This window comes from Neophocaena asiaeorientalis, unplaced genomic scaffold (assembly GCF_003031525.2).
Source record: "Neophocaena asiaeorientalis asiaeorientalis breed wild unplaced genomic scaffold, Neophocaena_asiaeorientalis_V1.1 scaffold7, whole genome shotgun sequence".
Taxonomy (NCBI): domain Eukaryota; kingdom Metazoa; phylum Chordata; class Mammalia; order Artiodactyla; family Phocoenidae; genus Neophocaena; species Neophocaena asiaeorientalis.
In genome coordinates, this window is record NW_020185337.1 from 11,584,949 (window position 1) to 11,607,205 (window position 22,257).

Here is a 22,257-nt window from a genome sequence, read left to right on the forward strand (position 1 = left end):
AATTAATAAGACAAATGAATTTATTAGCATAAATTGGTGAAATTGTGCCATCTAGTGCCCTTTACTGAAAAAAGTATTTTTTAAAATTTATTTTTCAGTCCCCAGAATCTTACACATTACAGATTAAAAATGAGTCTAGAAATCTAGTTTTTCAACCTTAAATATTACAGATAAGAAATATGAGTACAAATAAAAATACAGTTAGGACATATGTTTCTGGAAGAAGAGTGTTCCACATACAGGAAAATATTCTAGCCAATCCTTAGGAATTAGTGTGGTCATTCCAAGCATTTCCTAAGACTTGTTTACTACATCTAGTATAACATTCTCTGTGCAGTATGTGTATTAGTGGGGAGACTGCAGACCCCTACATAATAAGATTCTTGGCGGTTGGTGGTGAAAGATCTGGAAGACTGGGGCCTGAAGATTCTTCTCTCCTTCCTTGCCTTTCCCCTGATACACTGCTACACTGCCCTGTACTCAGAACTGGAGGAAGCAGAGTTGTGCGTGTGTACGTGTTTTGACAAGAGGGGAAAAGAGGAGTCATGAGTCATATTAGAACAAATGGGGAAATGTGATGGAGAAGGAAGAGAAAAGTTTTAAAATTCTATTTTAGGGTACTGGGAGCTGAAATTAATTGACAGAAAGCTCCGGAGTCACAGTTATCCAGGTTTGGGTTTGTGTGAATTTGGAATTATCTGATTACTTTTGGAGACTTAATTTTCATATGGCTGAAAAAAAAGGTGGGGGTAGATGGAAAGAAAAGTAAATTCAGGTACTTTATATAACGGGTGTGCAGAAATAATCATGTAATGAATATCAATCCCTTTCAACCGCAAATGTGTTAGCAAAAACTTCTTTACTTACCTATATATGTGAGACACATGCACATCGCTTGTGTTAGTTATTATGCCTGTTCAATGAAGCTAAGGATTCGTTTTTTTATCTAGTGACCTTCTCTTATCTATCAATCATGTACCATCTCGTGACTTCGGTTATTTTCTTGACATTTTTTCTATCTTGAATTGCTATCATGTTTTTCAGACTTGTGTCAACAACTATACCTCTATCTAGGGATATCTATATATCTACAAAAATGTATACATACCTCTCACATGTTTTGTTCATAGTGGGCAAATAATAAATTCTTGTTACATTATACACTGGGCTTCAGTAGAATTTTCCTTTACCCAGGTAGAGACACGTTGTCAGCAAAGCCTTTATTTGGCAACCATGAAAAGAAAGTATATTTCTTTAAACACATTTGAGATTTCATAAGCACTTATGTAACTTAAGGTAGCTATTTTATGTTTAATTTTAATTGTGGTAAAAAACATATAACACAAAATATACCATCTTAACCGCTTTTAAGTGTGCAGTTCAGTAGCGCTAAGTATATTCATGCTGTTGTGCAATGGATTTCCGGAACTTTTTATCTTGCTGAGCTGAAACTCTATAGCCATCAAACAACTCCCCATTCCCCCCTCCCCCAGCCCCTGGCAACCACCCTTCTTCTTTCTGTTTCTATGAATCTGACTACTTTGGATACCTCACTTCAGGAGTTATCATACAGTATTTGCCTTTTTGTGACTGACTTATTTCACTTAGCATAATGCCCTCAAGGTTCATCCATGTTGTAGCATGTGACAGTATTTCCTTCCTTTTTAAGGCTGAATATTATTATTGAATTATTGATTCAAGGTAATTGTTTTTAAAGTACTTAGACTGTAGTCAGAAAACTTAATGAGAATTGCTAATCAATTTAACATGGTTTGCATACATAACAGAATATAGCTACATATATTTAGTAAAACACTGTACAATGCTGAGACAGAATTCTAATGAGTGAGAATCTTCTAAAACTTTAATAAGCTCCTTTGAGACCACTGTGCAAGACAATAGGTTTTTTAAAATGTCATGTAAATATGTTCTTAAATTTTTTATCAACAATTTATAAGTTGAGCCACATGAGATTTGTATCTCAGTGCTATACTTTCCATTTTTAGAATACTGAATTTAAATGATAAGTGTCAAATTTACTGATTTCCAATCTTTTAAAAGCACATACCATATTAAAAAAGACTTATTTGGTCTTTATTTTACCCTCTAAAAAGAAAAAGTAAAATGCCTTAGCATTTCATTCATACTTTTTAAAACAAAAGTACTGCATTTGGTATTGTTTTCCTTATTTTCACACCATTAACAGCATATTAACAAACTGTTACCTGGAACTATCCACTCTAGGAGGACCGTACCCAGAGTAGCCCAGGATAGGGACCGGGAGAGCAATCTGAGGATCAGGTTGCTGTGTGTGCCTTGATCTCAAACCCCATTTCCACAGGGCATCAGAAGAATGAGCAGTTGCTACTGCTTCTAGGCAGATGATTTATTATGTGCACTGATTTTGGCCAAAGTTAAGAATAGAAACACTTTATCTGTCCCTTCCTGAAAAACTCTTAAGTGCAAACTTCATTTAATCCATTTTTATGTAACTTATTCCCTTCATGACTCTACATTTTGTGGGAAAACCTCTCTCAACCACTTCTCCCTATCTTCCCCCATAATTGACCTCACTAGACCACATGTGTCTCTGCCTCTAATTACTGCTTACCTCATTTGGCACTGAATTTCTCTCATCATGGTATTCTATGAAGCAGCTGGGGTGAGGCATATTTTCCAAAGGAGCCCAAGTGGTGTACGGATGCATGCTGCAACCTTTACTGCAAACTCTGATTTACATCTCACCATGTTTTCGTTTTACCTTATTCATGGCATTAAAACAATACAAACATTTCACAGCTCTGCTTGCTTCCTGTCCTTGTTTTGTCTCTTTTAACCGTTTTACATATTAAATTTTTATTAAATCATCCTGAAACATCTTCCCCTTTTGTAAACAATTAATAAATGTGATCATTATTTATTCCTTCCTCACTCTTCCCCTCTCCCACCATATTTTCTCCCCATTTTAGGTAATCTAGCATGCCTAGATTTAGGTGATCTAGCACACCTTCTATATATTCTCCATGTTTATGTAATCATATACATAGTATATACTCACATGTACATTTAACATTAATAAAATTTGGGGGGTAATTCCTTGGTTTTAGAAAATGTATGATATATATTTTCTGAATCTTGCTCTTCTCAGTAATACCTCATGGTAATCATGCCAAGTAAATGAAATGACTTTACTTCAGTCTTCCATGGTGACATGATTTACTCAGTCATTCCCCTTATTATTGGGTACTTCATTTTTTTCTATTTTTTGACATTTTGCACAATGAAGAAACAAATTTGTGTTTAAATATATGGATGTAAGTAAATATCCATGTATTGCCGGTCCTCCATATCTGTGGGTTTCACAAACTTGAACTCAACTAACTTCAGACCAAAAATAGTTGGAAAAAATTCCAGAAAGTTCCAAAAAAGCTTGAATTTGCTGCTCCCTGGCAACTATTTATATTTACACAGCTTTTACACTGCACTTACAACTATTTACATAGCACTTACATTGTATTAGGTATTATAAGTAATCTAGAGATGATTTAAAGTATACAGGAGGATGTGCATAGGTTATATGTAAATACTATGTCATTTTACATAAGGAACTTGAGCATCTTGGATTTTGATATCAGTGGGAGTCCTGGAACCAATCTCCTGTGATACCAAGGGATGATGACTGTATATCATTTTATGATGGGGTATTTATTTTTACAAGATATCTATGGGGTATTCACAGGTAACTGATAATTTACATTTCCACCATCCATTATGAAATTACATTTTCTCATATCCTCCCAGAAAATGGTCTTTTAAACCTTTGCCATCCTGGTGGGTAAAAAAGTGATATTTCAGTGTGACCGTGATATGCATTTCCTCCCTACTAGTGGGCTTGAATATTTATTTTGGTTATTTGAATCGGTTCCTCTGTGAATTTGCTTTTTATGTTTTTTTTCCATTTTTCTACTGGGTTTTCTTTCCCTTCCTGATCATTTTTTAAGACTTTATGATATATTGAATAGCAGAGATGTTAAGACTCTTTCTGTGTTCTTTATTGCAAACAACTTTCCAAGAGTTGTTGCTTATATACTGAATTTATTTATGACATCTTATGTTACATACAAGTTTAAAATTTTGATATTGTCATGTAGTGACTATCTTTTCTGTTAAAGATTCTGTCTCCAGAGTTAAGAAAGAAGTTAAAACTCTCTTTGCCCATAAACATAATTGTCTACATTTTTATACATGAACTTTATTGTTTCATTTTTTTACGTTTATATCTTGAAACATCTGGAAATTATATTTCTAAATGTGCGATATAGGAGGAAATTCTATTTTCTTATAAATTGGGTAGTCAGTTGTGTCATCAGAATTTATTAAACAGTTAAAACTTTTCTCACTTAAAGTATTATATTTGTCTTAGATTAAATGTTTACACACACTGGAAACACTTCTGGATTCTTTATTTAGTTTTCCTGATCTGTCTGCTTCTAGGCCAACACCACATTGATTTGATTGTAGTTGCTTATAGCCCCTATATCTTCAGATACTTGATAATGGGAGTTATTCCTCACCATTCTTCTTTTTCCTAATTGTCTATTCATCCACATTTATTATATAAAAATATCAACTGAAATTCTAACTGGAATTGTATAAGACATACTAATTTTAAGAGAATTTATATTTTATGATATTGGCTTCCCATGTAACTTTGGTGTCTTTTCATTTACTCGTATCTTCTTTATTTAGGTTTTAAGTCTTTCCTATTGCATAATTCTATGTATATATTCCATGATTTTTGTCATATTCTATGACAAATAGAATTTTTACATATTCTTATGTATATATTCCATTATTGTTAATGGAATTTTTCAGCAATTTACTTTTTAGGGTAGATAGAAACTTGTTAGGATAGATAAAAACTATGAGTTTTTATGTATTTAACTTGAACCTGGTCACTTCACTTATTCCTCTTATTAATTATAGGGTAATTTAACACATTTTCATGTGATATTTTGATATCCCATTACATTATAGGCAAAAAGATATTTTTATGACTTGTTTTTCAATTTGATACTATTTGTTTTACTGTACCCAATATATACAATATATACTGTATCCAATATAATTATTATTAAATGATAATTATTAATAATTACTATAGAAGCATCCATTTTTTATTTCAATTCAAGTAGTTCTAGTCTTTTGCTGTTTAGGGTAGTATTTTTTTCTGTCTCTAAATTTTGTAAGTATTTTTGATTATATTCAAATAGTATCCTTCAATTTCCATTAAATATAGAATTTTTGTTAGAAATTGCTCTTTAATTTTATCAAATGTTTGTTCTGCATCTGTTGATATGAATATATATTACTTTCTGTGATAATTTGTCAATGTAGAGCATTATGTTTTTGAAATGAAATCACCCTTGCAGTCATAGAATTTACATTTTTTTGTCTTAATATATTATCCTTTAAAAGCATTGTTAGGGACTTCCTTGGTGGTCCAGTGGTTAAGACTCCTCTCCCAATGCAGTGGGCATGGGTTCAATCCCTGGTTGGGGAACTAAGATCCTGCATGCTGCCTGGCGTGGCCAAAAAAAAAAAATTTGCTATTACTTCATTAGAGTTTTAGAATTTTTACATATATATTTATTATAGAGATCAACTGTATTATTCTTTTTTGGGAGAATGTTGATCACCTTTTGGTATTAAAGTCATACTGGTTTCATGAAGTAAAATGAGAGGATTCTATCTTTATGATTTAGAATATTTTAAATAATATTGGAATTAACTTTTTTTAGGTTACATAAGACATCTGTGATTTTTATCCAGTATTCATTCCTGTTTTTTAAATAACAGTTTAGATCTCCAGAAAAATTGCCAAGTACAGAAACACCCCATCTATACCCTGCAACCCTGTTTCCCTTATTAACATCTTACATTAGCACGACATATTTGATATAATTAATGAGTCAGTACTGATACATTACCATGTGTTAATCCGTACGTTACCTGATTTTCTTTAGTTTTTACTTAGTATCCCTTTTCTATTCCAGGATCCCATCTAGGATACTATTGAATATATTGCATTTAGTTGTTACGTCTCCTTAGGCTCCTTTTGGCTGTGACAGTTTCTCAGACTCCTTATTCTTGATAACAATGACAGTTTTGAGGAGTAATCATTAGGTATCTTGTAGAATTCCCTTCAACTGGCATTTATCTAATGTTTTTCTCATGATTAGACTGTGGTTATGTTTTCCAGAGGAAGACAATAGGGATAAAGCACTATTTTCATCACATCACATCAAAGGTACACACTATCAACACAGCTTATGACTTTTGGTGTTAATTTTGATCACCTGGCTATGGTAGTACTTCTCAGGTTTTTCTACGGGACCATTACTCTTTTTTCCTTGTTTCAACACTTCTTCCCCTTTGAGAGGAAGCCACTTTGTGCAGCTCAGTATTTAAGGAATTATGCTCCTCCTTTAGGGAGGGAGTGTCTACATCAAATACTTGGTATTTTGTGATAATTTTATATTTTAAAATTTGTTAAGGTTTCTTTGTAGTCAAATGGAAGATTCTGTGTATCAAGTCTAATGACTTTATAATTTATGGCTTATTTTTCATCTGTATGATCTATCCAATTCTGAAAAAGCTGCATTAAATCATCCACTATAATTGCATTTTGATCAAGTTCTCCTTGCATTTCTAATAACTTTTGCTTTGTGTAACAGCTGTTATGTCCGATACATACATTTTTATTATTGTATAATCTTCATAAACTTGGTTTTTTTTCCCGTTTGAGAAATAACTGACATACAGCATTGTATAAGTTTAAGGTGTACAGCATAAATAAACTTGGTTTTTATCACTACCTGATATCTCTTAGTCTTGTGTGGGATTTTAACCTTAAATTCTCCATACTCTGTTACCTTTCTTAAATACTGTTTGAATTTGCCTGGTAACATTTGTCCTATTCCTTTATTCTCAACATGTTTTAGTGATTTTTGTAAACACCATCTTTGAGATTTAAAATGAACTCATCTGACAATCTCCGTCTTTAATGGGAGAATTTAATGCTTTACACTTAGTGCAGTGATTCATATCCTTGACTTTATCTTTTAAATTTAACTTAATTTTTATTATTTATATTACAGTGTTCTTTATTTTTCTTTTCCTTATTTATGTTTGATCTAGTGATTAATGATTCCATTTTGTTTGCTTGTGTTAATGTGGAAGACTTACTATAAGAGTTTCATTTTACTATTGGCTATCTTTCCTTTCCTGTGCTCCAAATCAGACACATATTTCTTTACTATTTCTTGAACATAAGATAATTTTTTCTTATTAAGACATCCTATTTCCCTCTTAGTCACTCTCCAAGGTAAGATGAAGTCTTTAGAATATTTTCATTTTCTCTATTCTCATCTTTTCTTCTCTTCCCCATCAGCCATGAATTTTGAGACTTTACCTTCCCCAATTCCTAGTTTTTTCTATATAATTTGTCAGATTATTATTAGTTTCTTATCTACTATGTCTTCTTAGTTGTTAGAGTCCTTCCTTAGAACATATTTTATATATATGTGCTCAGTCTGTTACTGTATATTAACATTCAAACACAATCAGTGGTATATTTACAAAAAACATTCATTGACCAACCCTATTTCCTCTCTTTTTTATTGTGTTCTACCTTGAGGCTATGCACATATATCATTTCTTTTTTGGTTAGAGCTATGTCATGAGTCTCTTCAGTTGGTATATGTGAATAATAAAATAGTACTTTCTAAATTCTCATATAGCCACACATGTCTTCCTTATGTCCTATGACAGATGAGAAAATTATTACTGGATATAGGCTTCTTTGGTGTCCTTGAACTTTTTCTAAAAAGGTAATCTGCATGTGTTTTTCCTTTGCCTGCTACCTTACAGTGTTAAAGATGAACACTCTGATTTAATTTTGATCCTTTCTCTGTATATGGAACTTTTCTGTCTCTACTTGGACACTGGTGTTTGCCAGTGCCATTGTGGAATCCTCCCTCTAGCTCACTAGTGCCAAGACCTGGCCCCAACCAACAGCCTGTAGGCAACAGCATTGGGACACCTCAGGCCAAGCAACTAACTGGGCAGGGATAAAGCCGCACCCATCAGAAGACAGGGTGCCTTAACAAAAACAGAAGTATAGATCAATGGAACAGGATAGAAAGCCCAGAGATAAACCCACACACATATGGCCACCTTATCTTTGATAAAGGAGGCAAGAATATACAATGGCGAAAAGACAGCCTCTTCAGTAATTGCTGGGAAAACTGGATAGCCACATGTAAAAGAATGAAATTAGAACACTCCCTAACACCATACACAAATATAAACTCAAAATGGATTAAAGACCTAAATGTAAGGATAGACACTATAAAACTCTTAGAGGAAAACATAGGCAGAACACATTTATGACATAAATCACAGCAAGATCATTTTTGACCCACCTCCTAGAGAAATGGAAAGAAAAACAAAAATAAATGTAAAAAAAAAAAAAGAAATGTGACCTAATGAAACTTAAAAGCTTTTGCACAGAAAAGGAAACCATAAACAAGACGGAAAGACAACCCTCAGAATGGGAGAAAATACTTGCAAATGAAGCAACTGACAAAGGATTAATCTCTAAAATATACAAGCAGCTTACGCAGCTGAATATCAAAAAAAAAAACCCAACTCAATCCAAAAATGGGTGGAAGACCTAAATAGACATTTCTCCAAAGAAGATACACAGATTGCCAACAAACACATGAAAGGATGCTCAACATCACTAATCATTAGAGAAATGCGCAAATGAAAACCACAATGAGGTATCACCTCACACCAGTCAGAATGGCCATCATCAGAAAGTCTACAAACAATAAATGCTGGAGAGGGTGTGGAGAAAAGGGAAACCTCATACACTGTTGGTAGGAATGTGAATTGATACAGCCACTACGGAGAACAGTATGGAAGTTTCTCAAACAACTAAAAATAGAAGTACCATATGACCCAGCAATCCCACTCCTGGGTGTACATCTGAAAGAAAGGAAAACGCTAATTTGAAAAGATATATGCACCCCAATGTTCATAGCAGCATTATTTATAATTGTCAAGATATGGAAGCAACCTAAGTGTCCTTCAACAGATGAATAGATAAAGAAAAGGTGGCATATACGTATATATACATTTATTTATTTATTTATTTTGTATGTATATATAATGAAAATTTGCCATTTGCAGCAACATGGATGGACCTGGAGGTTATTTTGCTAAGTGACATAAGTCAGACAGAGAAGAGAAAGACAAATACTGTGTGATATCACTTATATGTGGAATCTAAAAAATACAACTAGTATATCTAAGAAAAAACAGACTTACCAACATAGAGAAAAAAATTAGTGGTTACCAGTGGAGAGAGGGAAGTGGGAAGGGACAAGATAGGGGTAGGGGATTAAGAGGTACAAACTATTATGTATAAAATAAATATGCTTCAAAGATATACTATATAACATAGGGAATATAGCCAATATTTTATAATAACTATAAATGGAGTATAACCTTTAAAAATTGTGAATCATTATATTGTAAACCTGTAACTTATAATATTGTACATATATAACTATATCTCAATAAATTTTTTAAAAAAGTAAAGAAAGAAAAAAATCTCTCCTCTCATTTTCCCTACTGCAGTATTCATAGAGCCAAAACCTTCACATGTACCTGGCTGTCCAGAAGCCTCAGAAATTGCTTTACTAGGAGGGCGTAAATATATTAAAGTTGTTAGTGGAGGGGAGAGAAGCCACATTTATATTACTAAATTCCCAGATTCCCGGTGTTGGACTCATTCTTTCAATTAATTTCTTAAAACAACATTATTTCACTGGACTTCCTGGATATTTAATTTAATAAACATTCATTGTATCCTCTTACATTTGTAAGAATCATGATAGTATGATAGGGTAAATGGATATGATTAACTGATTTTTTAGCCAATATTTTTTGCATGTTTGTTTTTCCCATATCCATTCTAATTGGTGTGTAGTGTGTGATGATAAATTTTATGTGTCAACTTGACTGGCCTAAGGGATGCCCAGATAGCTGGTAAAACAGTATTTCTGGGTGTGTCTGTGGATGTGTTTCTAGAAGAGATTAGCATTTGACTTAGTAAACAAGATCTGCCCTCACCAATCCAATCCCCTGGGGGCCCGAAATGGAAAACAAAAGCAAAGCGAGGGTAAATTATCTCTTTTCGTAAGCTGGGATGTCCATCTTTTCCTGCCTTTGGACATCAGAGCTCCTGGTTCTTGGGCCTTCGAACTCTAGGACTTTTACCAGTGCCCTCAGATTCTCAGGCTTTTGACCTTGGACTGGGAGTTATACCATTGACACCCCTGGTTCTCAGGCTTTTGGACTGAGACTGAACTATATCACCAGATTTCCTGGTTCTCCAGCTTGCAGACAGTAGATTGTAGAACTTCTCAGCCTCGATTACCATGTGAGCCAATTCCCATAATAAATCTCCTCGTATATATCTCTATTTGTCCTACTGGTTCAATTTCTGTGAAGAACCCTGAATAATACAAGTGGTATCTTATTGTTGTTTTAATTTGCATTTCCCTGATGACATACGATGTGGAACACCTTTTCATATGCTTATTTAACATCTGTATATCTTCCTTGGTGAGGTGTTCAGGTCTTTTGCCCATTTTTAAATTGGGTTGTTTGTTTTTTTATTGTTGCATTTTAAGAGTTCTTTGTATATTTTGGATAACAGTTCTTTATCAGATATGTCATTTGCAAATATTTTCTCCTAGTTTGTGGCTTATCTTCTAATTCTCTTGATCCAATATGTTTTTACTTAGACATATGACTTCATATATATCTTCACATTAATAATTGGTACTTAACTAGTATAGATGTGCTTATTAGCATAGACATACTTAATAGTTTCCAACAAGTAGAAAATTCTGTGATGCTTGTTACTACTGCTAAAAAGCTGGCTCCCTTAATCCCGAAACTTTTCCTCTTGATCTCTTTGTCTTCATCTATCTGACAGAACGATACTTTTTTTAAAAAGCTAACAGAAAACTATCAGCAAATGTGGACAATTATGAAAACATCTGGAAGATGAATTAATTACTGTAAGCATGGTTCATTCTTTTTCTGGAAGAGTAGCTACTACTCTTTGTTGTTCTATAACATTTTTAAGAATTGGTTACTTTTCATCAAATTTAAAGTACTGAGCTGATATCAAAAGCAATAGTGTTTGGCTGGTGTTTCATTTTATATCTTACTATCCTTTTAAACATTAATTCAGCAAACATTTAAAATGTACTCTTTAAAGTGTGCTATGCTAAATGCTGTGAAGAATTAAGCTCTCAAGAGCTTAGCATTCATAGATAACAACTGAAGAGAGGGCATTTCCAGGCAGAGATAAATTCTTGAGCAAAAGCACAGAGATGGAAAGGGCAAGGTGACCAATATGTAACTTGTGTGAATGGGTAGTAGTGGAAGACATAAGAATTGAAAGGTATGTTGGGTTGTTTGAAACACCCAATGCCAAACTTATTCAGTAAGCAACAGGAGACTCCTGAGCAGGACAGTGGCATTCTCAAAATCATACTTAGAAGATTAACCCAACTGCACTATGTGGGATAAATTGTAATAGAGAGACTGGAAAAGGAATTCCAGTTGAGATATTACAATAGACCAAATCAACAAAGTTACAGGGGTGAGATGGGGTGAGAGGGTGGATTGCACAAAGATCCCAGAGGTGGAAACAACAGAACTTGGATGTGGGAGCACAAGAAGTAGAAGTAGTCTAAGATGTTTCAAGCCTAATGTATAGGAGGATGTTGCTCTTCTGAACAGAAACAGGAGATTAGGAGGATGATCAGGCTTTCCAGAGAAAATGAATTAAGGTTTGGGAATATTTTATTTGAAATGTTGGTGGTTCACTTATAGTTAAGTGTGAAGCAGACACTTGGAAATGCATGAAGCTCAAAGAGGATATAGGATTTATGAGAATGAATAAAATTACCAAGGGAGAAAGAGAGAAGAGGATGGGAGAAAAAAGAAAAATGTGAGACAAAAATAGAGAAGACAGTAGGTGCTGTCAAAAGAAAGTATAATGAGAATCTGGAGGGTAGGGTACCTTGGACACCAAAGGAGGGGAAAGTTTTTCAACAGGATGATTGTGGATGAAACTGAGAGGTGTTCTTCTTTACAATGATTCCCTTCTCTTCAGTAACAGAAACTGGTACCTAGAAAGGGGCTATATTGCCTAGTCTCCTTTATAGCTAGAAGCGCCTATTTACATAGTTTGGGCCAATGAAATGCAATCATACATTTTCTGTGTTACATCCAGGAAGTCTCCTCGAAAAGGAGGGGGGGCATACTTCTATTTTCCCTTCCTGTTCCTAATAATGGCTGGAGCTCCAGCAGATAATTTTTGGATCATGAAGAGATCTCAAGAATGGCAAGTGGGGGCTTCCCTGGTGGTGCAGTGGTTGAGAGTCCACCTGCTGATGCAGGGGACATGGGTTCGTGCCCCGGTCCGGGAAGATCAAAAAAGGGAGAGCCCCCCACCCCAAAAAAAAAAAAAAAAAAAAAAAAGAATGGGAACTGCACATCAAGATATGGAGCAGCACAATACAGCATCCTAGTTTCCTGCCATCAAGGAGCCACCACATCACCTCTGAAAGATTACTTCTACATTTTCTTTTTTAGAAATAAATAAACATGCAGCCACACTAAAATAAGAATTGATAAAAAAAATTATTGATTATTTGTTGTGGGAGTAGAGCCCAGTTGGGGGCATTTTCCAAATAATGGCTATGAAAACAGGTTCTAGAGTCAAACTGACTAGCATTAAATTCAGCTCCATCATTCATTAACTATGTGACACTGAATAAGAAATTTAACGGCTCTAAGCCTCATCATATTAATAGAGTAGACATATTAATAGAGCAGACATATTAATAGAGCCTACCTCATGGGTTATGTGAGAAATGATTTAGATTATTGATGTAAAGTGCTTCACACAGTGCTAGCACATAGTAGGTGCTCAACGAATGTCAGTGAAAAAACCTCAGGTGGTCATTGGGTAATATGGTATAATTTAAAAAATACATTTCATGAAATGAAAATCAAAACTACAATGAGGTACCACCTCACACCAGTCAGAATGGCTATCATTAAAATGTCTGCAAATAACAAATGCTGGAGAAGGTATGGAGAAAAGGGAACCTTCCTACACTGTTGGTGGAAATGTAAGTTGGTACAGCCACTATGGAAAACAGTATGGGGGTTCCTCAGAAAATTAAAAATAGAAGTATCATATGATCCAGCAATCTCACTCCTGGGCATATATATGGACAAAACTATAATTCAAAAAGATACATGCACCCCAATGTTCACAGCAGCACTATTCACAGTAGCCAAGACATGGAAACAACCTAAATGTCCATTGAGATGAATGGATAAAGAAGATGTGGTACATATATACAATGGACTACTACTCAGCCATAAAAAATAACAAAATAATGCCATTTGCAGCAACATGGATGCAACTAGAGCTTACCATACTAAGTGAAGTAAGTCAGAAAGAGAAAGACATATGTTGTCACTTATATGTGGAATCTAAAATACGGCACAAAGTAACCTATCTACGAAACAGGAGCAGACTCACAGACATAGAGAACAGACCTGTGGTTGCCAAGAGGAGGGGATTAGGGGAGGGATGGACTGGGAGTTTGGGGCTAGTAGATGCAAACTATTACATATAGAATGGATAAACAACAAGGTCCTATTGTATATCCTGAGATGAACCATAATGGAAAAAAATATAAAAAAGAATGTATATATGTGTATAACTGAGTCACTTTGCTGTAGAGCAGAAATTAACACAACATTGTAAATCAAGTATACTTCAATAAAAAATAAATTAAAAAAACACATTTCATGAAATTTCATGATTTCAGAATATCAAACCTGCAGTTTAAAGAAACATAAATTTATATTAAACAAAGTAATGAACATAAAATATATTTTGTAAGCTTCAAATCATATAAATGAAAAATTTTACCATTTTAACTTGAGTGCATATCACTTTACGTGACCTCTAATAACACTGACAAAGTATATTCATTTGATTTTGATACATGCCAAATGATTTATTACCATTGCTTGATTTTTTTTTTTTTACAAAAAGCAGAACAATGGAAAACCAGTAAGTCATAATGGGTTGTAGAAATTAGTTTCAAAAACAATTCAGTTTTATAATATTTATAAGGTATTTAACGCTACTTAAAGCAAATTCGCACCCCCCAAGCTTTATTTTTAAAGTTTATTCTTGTGGGAGCCAGCACAGAGAAATGGAAAGAACCCAAATTTTGCAGTCAAATAAACCTGAGTTCAAACACAGTTTCCATCTCTTACTAATACTATGGAAATGGTTGTATTGTGTGGTTGATTAGCATTAAAACTATTTTGCAGGAACTGAGAAATGCTGAACCAAATTCTTTATTTTGTATTCATAAATAATTATAATACTGTTAACATTTTAATTTTTTTTTAGCAGTACACCCATTCTAAACTATTTAAGAAATATTTACCACACTGAGAGATAATTAAAAAGGTTGCTGTTCTCATTTAAAAATATGTTCCAATTCTTAAATACTGTGTACCGTTCTGGTTACTGAACCATAAGAGGGAAATAATAGCTGGGAAAGGTAGACAGAAGAACAGCCACAGTAATTCAAGGAAATAGAGGAAGGATTTTCACACTAAAAACTTTTCAAAGAAAAGCCTTTTGCAAGGAACACAGAATTCTTAGAGACGAAGTGTTACAAAGTCAAAGAATGTAGAGGTTGTACCTCAGTGGTGTGATATTTAGATGGGATCTGGCCACAAGGCCCAGAAACGCTAGAGTCCTGCCATTGATCAGCTACCCCTCTCTGTGAGGTCGCTGAGGAAAGAACATGGACTGAGGTCTCAGGCAACATAAAGAAATTCTACATTTCTAGGTGGTACCTAGGTCTCAAGGCTACAAACTCCCCTTTAGAGATCTGTAAATAAACTAGGATACACCTATGAAGAGCTCCTTTTGTCTAAGTTAGGTTAGGTCCAGTGGACAAAAATCAGATCAGACAGAAAGCATATAAAGCCTGCTTTACCACTTCCATTTCCAGTCTCAAAGCCAACTCTACCCCAGGAAAGAGTAATCTAGACTGTTGCAGATGTGAAAAGCCAGAAGGAGGATGTGAGAGCCTTCACCAGTGCCTACAGCAAAATGGCTGGCATCTGAATTTGCTTTTTGGGGTTCCCATATAGTTGAGTATCTAGTTTCTTAGTAGGAAGAAGAGGTATCCAAAGTACTGTAATATTTTTCTTATCATTTTATTCATCTCTCTTGTCATCTCTTGTTATGAATTACACACGTCTCTTTTTCCATTAGATATAGAACCCTTGAGGATGAAAACTTTCTTATATCTTTGTATCCCCATAACTTAGCAGGATACTGAACCTACAGCATATGCCAGTAAGCGTTTTTTAAGTGACTAAATGATTATTCAGGAAGCTACTGAGTAGGAAAAAAGGTACTACAGATACATTCTTGTGAGGCAGATAAGGCTTGTATGGAGAGCATTCTAACATATATGGAACAATTAAGCCACAATAAATGACCCACAGAATTGAGTACTGAACCGTGTCCTCCAGAGTATAAATAAGTACAAATTTGTAGTAGGAACACATTAAAGTACTGTAGCTCATTTGGGGGTAAGGCATGGTCAAGATAGGATTTGTTTAAGCTTTCAGAATGGTTAGAATCTGGATGGAATCCTTGCTGGGAAAAAACAAAAAAATCCTGAGACAACTTTTAGGTGGATTCTGACATAGACTCCTTAAGGCCTTTGAAGAAGCCTGGTTTCTTTCGCCTAAGGTTAAGAGGCTCCTTGGTTTAGTGGGGTGGACTGGGCTTTCTCAAGGTCTTTACTTATACACAATGTAATAAATCAATGCTGCCGTTGCCTGGTATCTGACAACAGGAGCAGCTTTCAGTTACCTGAATTTGCATTGCTTCGGTTGGTGAGTTTTTCGTCTCCTTCCCCCGGTTCTGTTTCTTGTCACCACCACCTTCTGGGGTTCTCTTAGCACCCTTTGGACTATCTATGGGATAAAGTCAGAGTGCTTTCCCCCTGGGGTGCGAGTATAGTCGTGGTAGGAGTTGGGGATGAGGTTGCGGAAGCGTTTCCCTTTGCACTAAGGCTTTTCTTTCACAGCAGCTGCTAGTCTCTTCCCAGCCGCCCTGACTTAAAGGGGAAATGGACCACGGTCAAATTACCCCTAACGCCTTCCAAAGCGTTTTCTAGAGCTTTTCTGAATCGCGATGCAACGCGATAAAAGGAGCAGCGGGCCTCGGCCCCGCCCTCTGCTGGAGGACGCCGAGAGCGCGGGGCGGAGCGAGTGGGGAAGGCGTGCAGCTCGGTGCGCATGCTCCCAGGGCTCGGCCAGGGAAAAGCGCTTGAGCCTCTCTCCCAGAGACTTCCGGGTGGAAAGAAACGGGCGGAGCCAGCTCCGGAAGCAGAGGGGTGGGCGCCTACTATTTAACCTCCTTCCTTGGAGGAGCGCTTCCGCTCTCGCTTGGTGAACGGATGAGCCTGCGGGAGAACTTCTCTGTGCTCGTGCTTCTTTTCAGTTTTCCACGCGGCTAGAAATCGCCCTGGGAGTATTCTGACACCAATGAGCAGGTGGGGCTATAGCCCCTGCGCTAGCACCTCCATTTACAGAAGTTTTTCCCAGGCCTCCAGAAATTGTTGACGGCTTCTTTTTGCTCCACATCTCTTCTAGCCTCCCTGTTTTTAATCCCTTTGCAGTCGCCCACCCTTCCCCCCACTCCGTTATGTATATTCGGGCTCCCCGTGTGCTTAGATTGGCTGAAGCTGGCAGCACTGAGGATCATGTGGGTCCTGGATCCTACCAGGTACCTTTCCTGAAGCAGCAGGCAACAGGTAAGGTGTAGAGAAAGGCAAGCCTTCTGTAACAGGCGCCTCACTTTCAGCCTGCTCCGCTTCTGTGCGCCTGAGTTAAAACACTGTAGTACCACTTCTTAAGTATAACACATGAAGTAGGCAGGGAAAATACTATCCTTATTTTACAGATGATAACTGGTAAAATAATTTGTCGCATTTCACAAGGCCAGTAAGCGTGTGGCGAAGACTTGATTTTACAGTGGCTGTCCACATCATACTTTAAATGGTACAGATTAGATCTAGGATTTTTATTTCCTGGCCCCGTTGAGTATGTGGGTCTCCAAATCTCCTGTGTACTTCTTACCGCTTTCTGTCTCTTTTCTTTGTAATCCTGCCTGCCTCACACACCTTTCCTAACTAACCAGAGAAACGTTAATTTACTGAGATATAACTTTTATATTTCTGTTTTGGAATACCTTTTAAAGATAGTCCCATGTATTTTTTCAGGTAGATGCTTCCTATCTTACCATACCCAATTTTTTTCAATATACTTAACGAGAGCCTGTTTATCCCACGTTCTGTAAAGAAAAGCTGTACTCTTTGAGAGGTGGGGTGGGAATGGATAATTTAAATAATTATTTGCTCTCATTTTGTTAGCAATTTTAGTGGCTAGGGGGTGACTTTTAATAAATACTTATAATTTGCTTTCTGCTTTTTCTAATATGATTTTTGTGGGGCTTAATACCATCCAGATTACACTTTTTCCCTTGTTAGCCTGCATTTTCCCTATTGTCACACTGTTCCTGTATTTTTAAACAAATGCCAAGATCCACTATTCTGTTAACATGTTTGATGAGATTAGGGTATTAGGTTGATTTAAGTTTCTTTGGAGTACAAATTTGTCATTTGTCATTGTTTTAATCTTGAATTTTACTGCTTTTCAGCTTCTGCTATTGATATCAGTGTTCTTGGCACTTATTATGTGTCTTTATTTAATGCAGCTGAGTCCTTATAAGCATTAACTCCCTACCAATTTATTAGCCACCGACGACCACCGAAAATGCTAACATTTATGATACTTTTCAATCCTTATTTTATTTTGACACAACCGACCGTTGTCTTTTTAGAGATATTTCTTCCCTTGGTGTCTGTAACATCATTTTTTCCTGGTTCTTTTTCCAACTATTGTCTTGGAACAGTGCCTGATACATGGTTGGGACCTAGCAAACATTTGTTAAATGCTGAATCAGGTATCATTTTTCCGCTCTTCAACCAACCCTCCATAGTCTTCTTTAAAGGGTTTTATTTTTCTAAATACCTTTTAAATGTCTATATACTGTACTTCCCATCCTTTGCTTGTTGCTTTTCTTATGTTTACTTTTTCATTCAAATCCACAGCTTCAACTGCTATCTATATTCTGATTCTGATGACTCGCTAACAGTCTTTAGAGATACAGGTGATTCATATCTCTAAGACGAGCTTTCTCCTGATCATCAGGCCTTTGCATTGCCAATTACTTCTTTTGGACATCTCTACCTGGGTAGTCTCTGGCATCTGAAATTCCAGGTGTCTGAACTTATCATTTTCCCTACCATCACAGACCCCTTTGAAAAAAAATGCCATGTCAGTTGCTTATAAACTTTTAGCTTTGGAATTATTTTAGACTCCTTTTTTTCCCTCTGACTGGTCACTCCCATTGATCATTAGAACCTATTGATTTTCTCTTCTCATTCTCTCTCAAACTGGTTCCCTTTCTTCATTTAACTGCCCTTGGCTTAGTTTGGGATTTGTTATTTTTATTCTGAAATAAACCAATAAAATATTACTGGTTTCTCTGTTTCAGCCTCTAACAACTTCTGTCTTATGGCTAATGTAATCTTCCTAAGATATAATTATGTTATTTGTTTAAAAAATTCCTTTTAACACTAAGGTTAAAATCTGAACTCCTTAACATGCTGCATGAGATTCTTCATGATCCCTGGTCTCTCACTTAACCTGATCTTTCCAGGCACCACACTTTCACCAGCACTTAACCTACATATCAGCAATTCCAACTTTGCATTGTCTATAAATTCATGTTCATTCACCTCCATGCCTTTGTACTTGCTGCTACCTTTGCTGAGCAATCTCTCTTTTCTTTCCTTACTTGGCTAATTCCTACTTATTCTTTGAGCCTTGGGTAAAGTGAAGTTGTTCTTTGACTCCACTCTGTCTCAGGTCTTTCTTCTTTGACTCCTAATGACTCAAAGCACCTTGATACTATATTGTAATTATCTGTTAACTTATCTGGCTGCCACATTAAAGTGTGAGATTATTGAGGGCAATAACCAAGATCTCGACTGTGTTATTCTCAGTTTTTAGCTCAGTACCTTAACACGTATGTAAAAGAAATAAACAATAATTCTTGAAAGAAAGTTTAAAAAAATCTAATGAGTTACATATAGCAGAATTAAAAACTTATAATTTGACTTGTGTGAACTTTGCTTAGAGATCAGTAACGGGTTTACAAGGCCCTTCTTTTACTGTTTTATAGAATTGTGCCTTGTTGACCTATGAAGGAAACTAGGAAGTTCCATATTTGGGAACTTTGAGCAGCTGCATCCTATAGAACCCTGTTTTAGTAATACTCAGCACTGACATGTTAATAATAATAATCAATAGAGGTTATAGGTGTTTCTTTAGTCATTTCTCTACAGGATTCCCTGGCAAGATAATTTAAAAGTAGCTGTTACCTCTTTCCTAGGTACATTCTGCTTTACACCTCTTTGAGGTCAGTAACACTGGACTATACAGAAGTATACACACTTGTTTAAGGGTCAGGGAAATTTTGTAGAGTATGATGTAGGAAAAGCGATGTTGGGACTTTATGTAATTTACTTGTTACCTTGAATTACACAAGAGGAGAAGATCTTAGTCTTAGAACTTCAAAAGAAAGGTGCAGATACTCTTTATTCTCAACCTTTCTCTTCTAATTATCATTTTCCTCTTACTGTAGGCTGCTTGGTCAGTCCTCCAGTGTGTTGTCTTCATATTTTCCTCAGAAAATTCTTTCCACATTAATTTTCAAACTTCATTGCCTTGACTTTTGTCCAGTTGATCAGGGATTTCTACCCAGGATTTGCAGCCGGAAAGGAATAGGACTCAGCTGCTCTGATTTCATGAGTGGGAGAGGTAATGGATATTCTGATTCCAGATTAGTGACAGCTGCTCTTGATTTTCTTGCAAATTATCTGAGAAGCAAGCAAATCTTATCTCATTAAAGCGAAGCTTTCCCATAAACGACCAGCCTAGTAAGATATGATAAAAACATAGTCCTTTTAATAATGTGACTGCTCCTGGCATTATTGTGCTGAGGAGTATTTCATTGCTTTCTGAGCTTGATTTACATAACAAATGGTACCCCATGTTAGCATGTATTAGTTATCTGTCCTGGTTCTATGTTAGTTATCTAGGCTGGGTGACAGTGGTTCTTAATATATTCTTTGCTAAATTTCTTCTTTGATGGGAAAGCAGTTTTATCTGCCGCAGAAGCACGAGCTGTCCATGGTCTTGTACTCCTACCTACATGCTTATGCCGGCAATAATGGTTTTATCTTATTAGCCATTCAGAATTTAGGGAGAACATTTTAGGGAATTCTATCTTTATTTAAGTTTAAATAAAAATATGTATGTGATTGCTATATAAATGTTGATGTCCCCGAAGATAAGTATATGTTTCAAAGATCTAGCTATTGCTTTTACGTGAAGAACACCCTGCTTGCTTTGTACAGTAGTTGTGGCTGCAGAACTTGTCCTTTATCCCACGCCCCCCACCTTCTTTCTCAAAAGTTAGACTGACTTTTATTGCTTCATGCCAGTCTGATTTCTGCTGTTGGTGCCACAAACTTAATATATCTCAAATTGAACTTACTTCGTTCTTCTCGAATCTTATCTTCTCCTATATTCTTCTTTCTACCTGACAGTTTGATTTATCATTTATTGTTGGCACTTAACATGTCAGTATAGTCATATGTCCCAAATCAAACTTAAAATTTTTCACTCCACCAACCCTAATGTGCCAGAATCGTCTTCTCCTATATTTTGTATCTTAATAATTAGCAGCACTGTTAGTAATGTAATTGTTTATTTGTTTGGCTTCCCCACTATTTGAGGCAAGGGTTTAGCTTATTCATTATTGTACCCTAACTGCCTCTTTCTGACGTGTAATAAAGCATTCAGTATTGCTAAATGAATGACGAAAGGTGTAGTTTAGAATATCACCTATTAATTCTATATTTATTTAATATGCACGACAGTATGACAGGGAGACCAACCATCCTGGTTTATCTGGGAATGTCCTGACTTTAGCACTACAAGTCCTGTGTCCTGGGCAAACTAAAGACAGTTTGTCACCCTAACTGTACACAGTAGGCATATAGTTATGAATAAAACAGAAAAGTCCCTTCTCTATGGAGCTTATTAGTATAAACATTTAAATTTTCTTGTGGTTTTACTTGAGCTCAATATTTCATACAAACTTTTAACCTATTGATGAAAGATTCTTTTGTGATTAATATTGGGAAACTGCAATGAAGATTTTATGAGTACTGGCTTTCTTGAACACATGGGGCTATTGTGTAGGGGTTTTTTTCCCCTCATTTTTATATGAATTTCAGTATTTTGCAATTCATTTTATGTTTCTTTAAATAGATTCAGTTAGAATCTCTGCCATGTTCTGATGACAGCTGCCTCAGAACTAGCCTGAGCTTAGCTTTCTTAGTTTTCATATCTATCTCACATTACCTAAATGAACATAAATTTTAAAAAATATACCTTTAATTGTGAGATGAAATACTGATGCAGAAAATTGCATAAAATTTAAATAACTTAAAAAGTGAATACTCAAGTAAAGAAATACAACATTGCAAAATTGTCTTTTCCAACCATAACCCTTTCCCTCTCCCCTACAGGTAAGGACTATTCTAATTTTTATGGCAATTAATTCCTTGCTTTTCTTTATGGATTATTAAACCATATTGATGAAATGACCCCTTTAACATAATGAAATGTCTCTCTTATTCCTGGTATTCTTTGTTCTAAAATCTGCTTCATCTGATTTTTTAATTTAGTCACTCCGGCTTTCTTTGATACATGGATGTGTGGTAAATCTTCTTTCATCCTTTTATTTTTAACCTCTGTGTCTTTATGTTTTAAGAGTGTTTCCTATAGACACCATAAAGTTGGGTCTTGCTTTTTTATCTAATCTGACAGTCTCTTTTAGTTGGG

The 22,257-nt window shown here is 35.6% G+C and overlaps 1 protein-coding gene and 1 long non-coding RNA gene across 2 annotated transcripts in view; one reads left to right on the plus strand and one right to left on the minus strand.

Moving 5' to 3' along the window:
- LOC112393814 (uncharacterized) overlaps positions 1 to 16,364 on the minus strand; it is a 30,109-nt gene extending 13,745 nt beyond the window's left edge. Inside the window, exon 1 of the long non-coding RNA XR_003002027.1 lies at positions 16,085 to 16,364. This is a non-coding gene — a long non-coding RNA (uncharacterized LOC112393814). The remainder of the gene's footprint in view (positions 1 to 16,084) is intronic.
- A 483-nt stretch (positions 16,365 to 16,847) lies between these two features.
- STPG2 (sperm tail PG-rich repeat containing 2) overlaps positions 16,848 to 22,257 on the plus strand; it is a 270,505-nt gene continuing 265,095 nt past the window's right edge. Inside the window, 1 exon segment of the mRNA XM_024736227.1 lies at positions 16,848 to 17,030. Coding sequence (XP_024591995.1) covers positions 16,922 to 17,030 — 109 coding nt within the window. The 5' untranslated portion in view covers positions 16,848 to 16,921.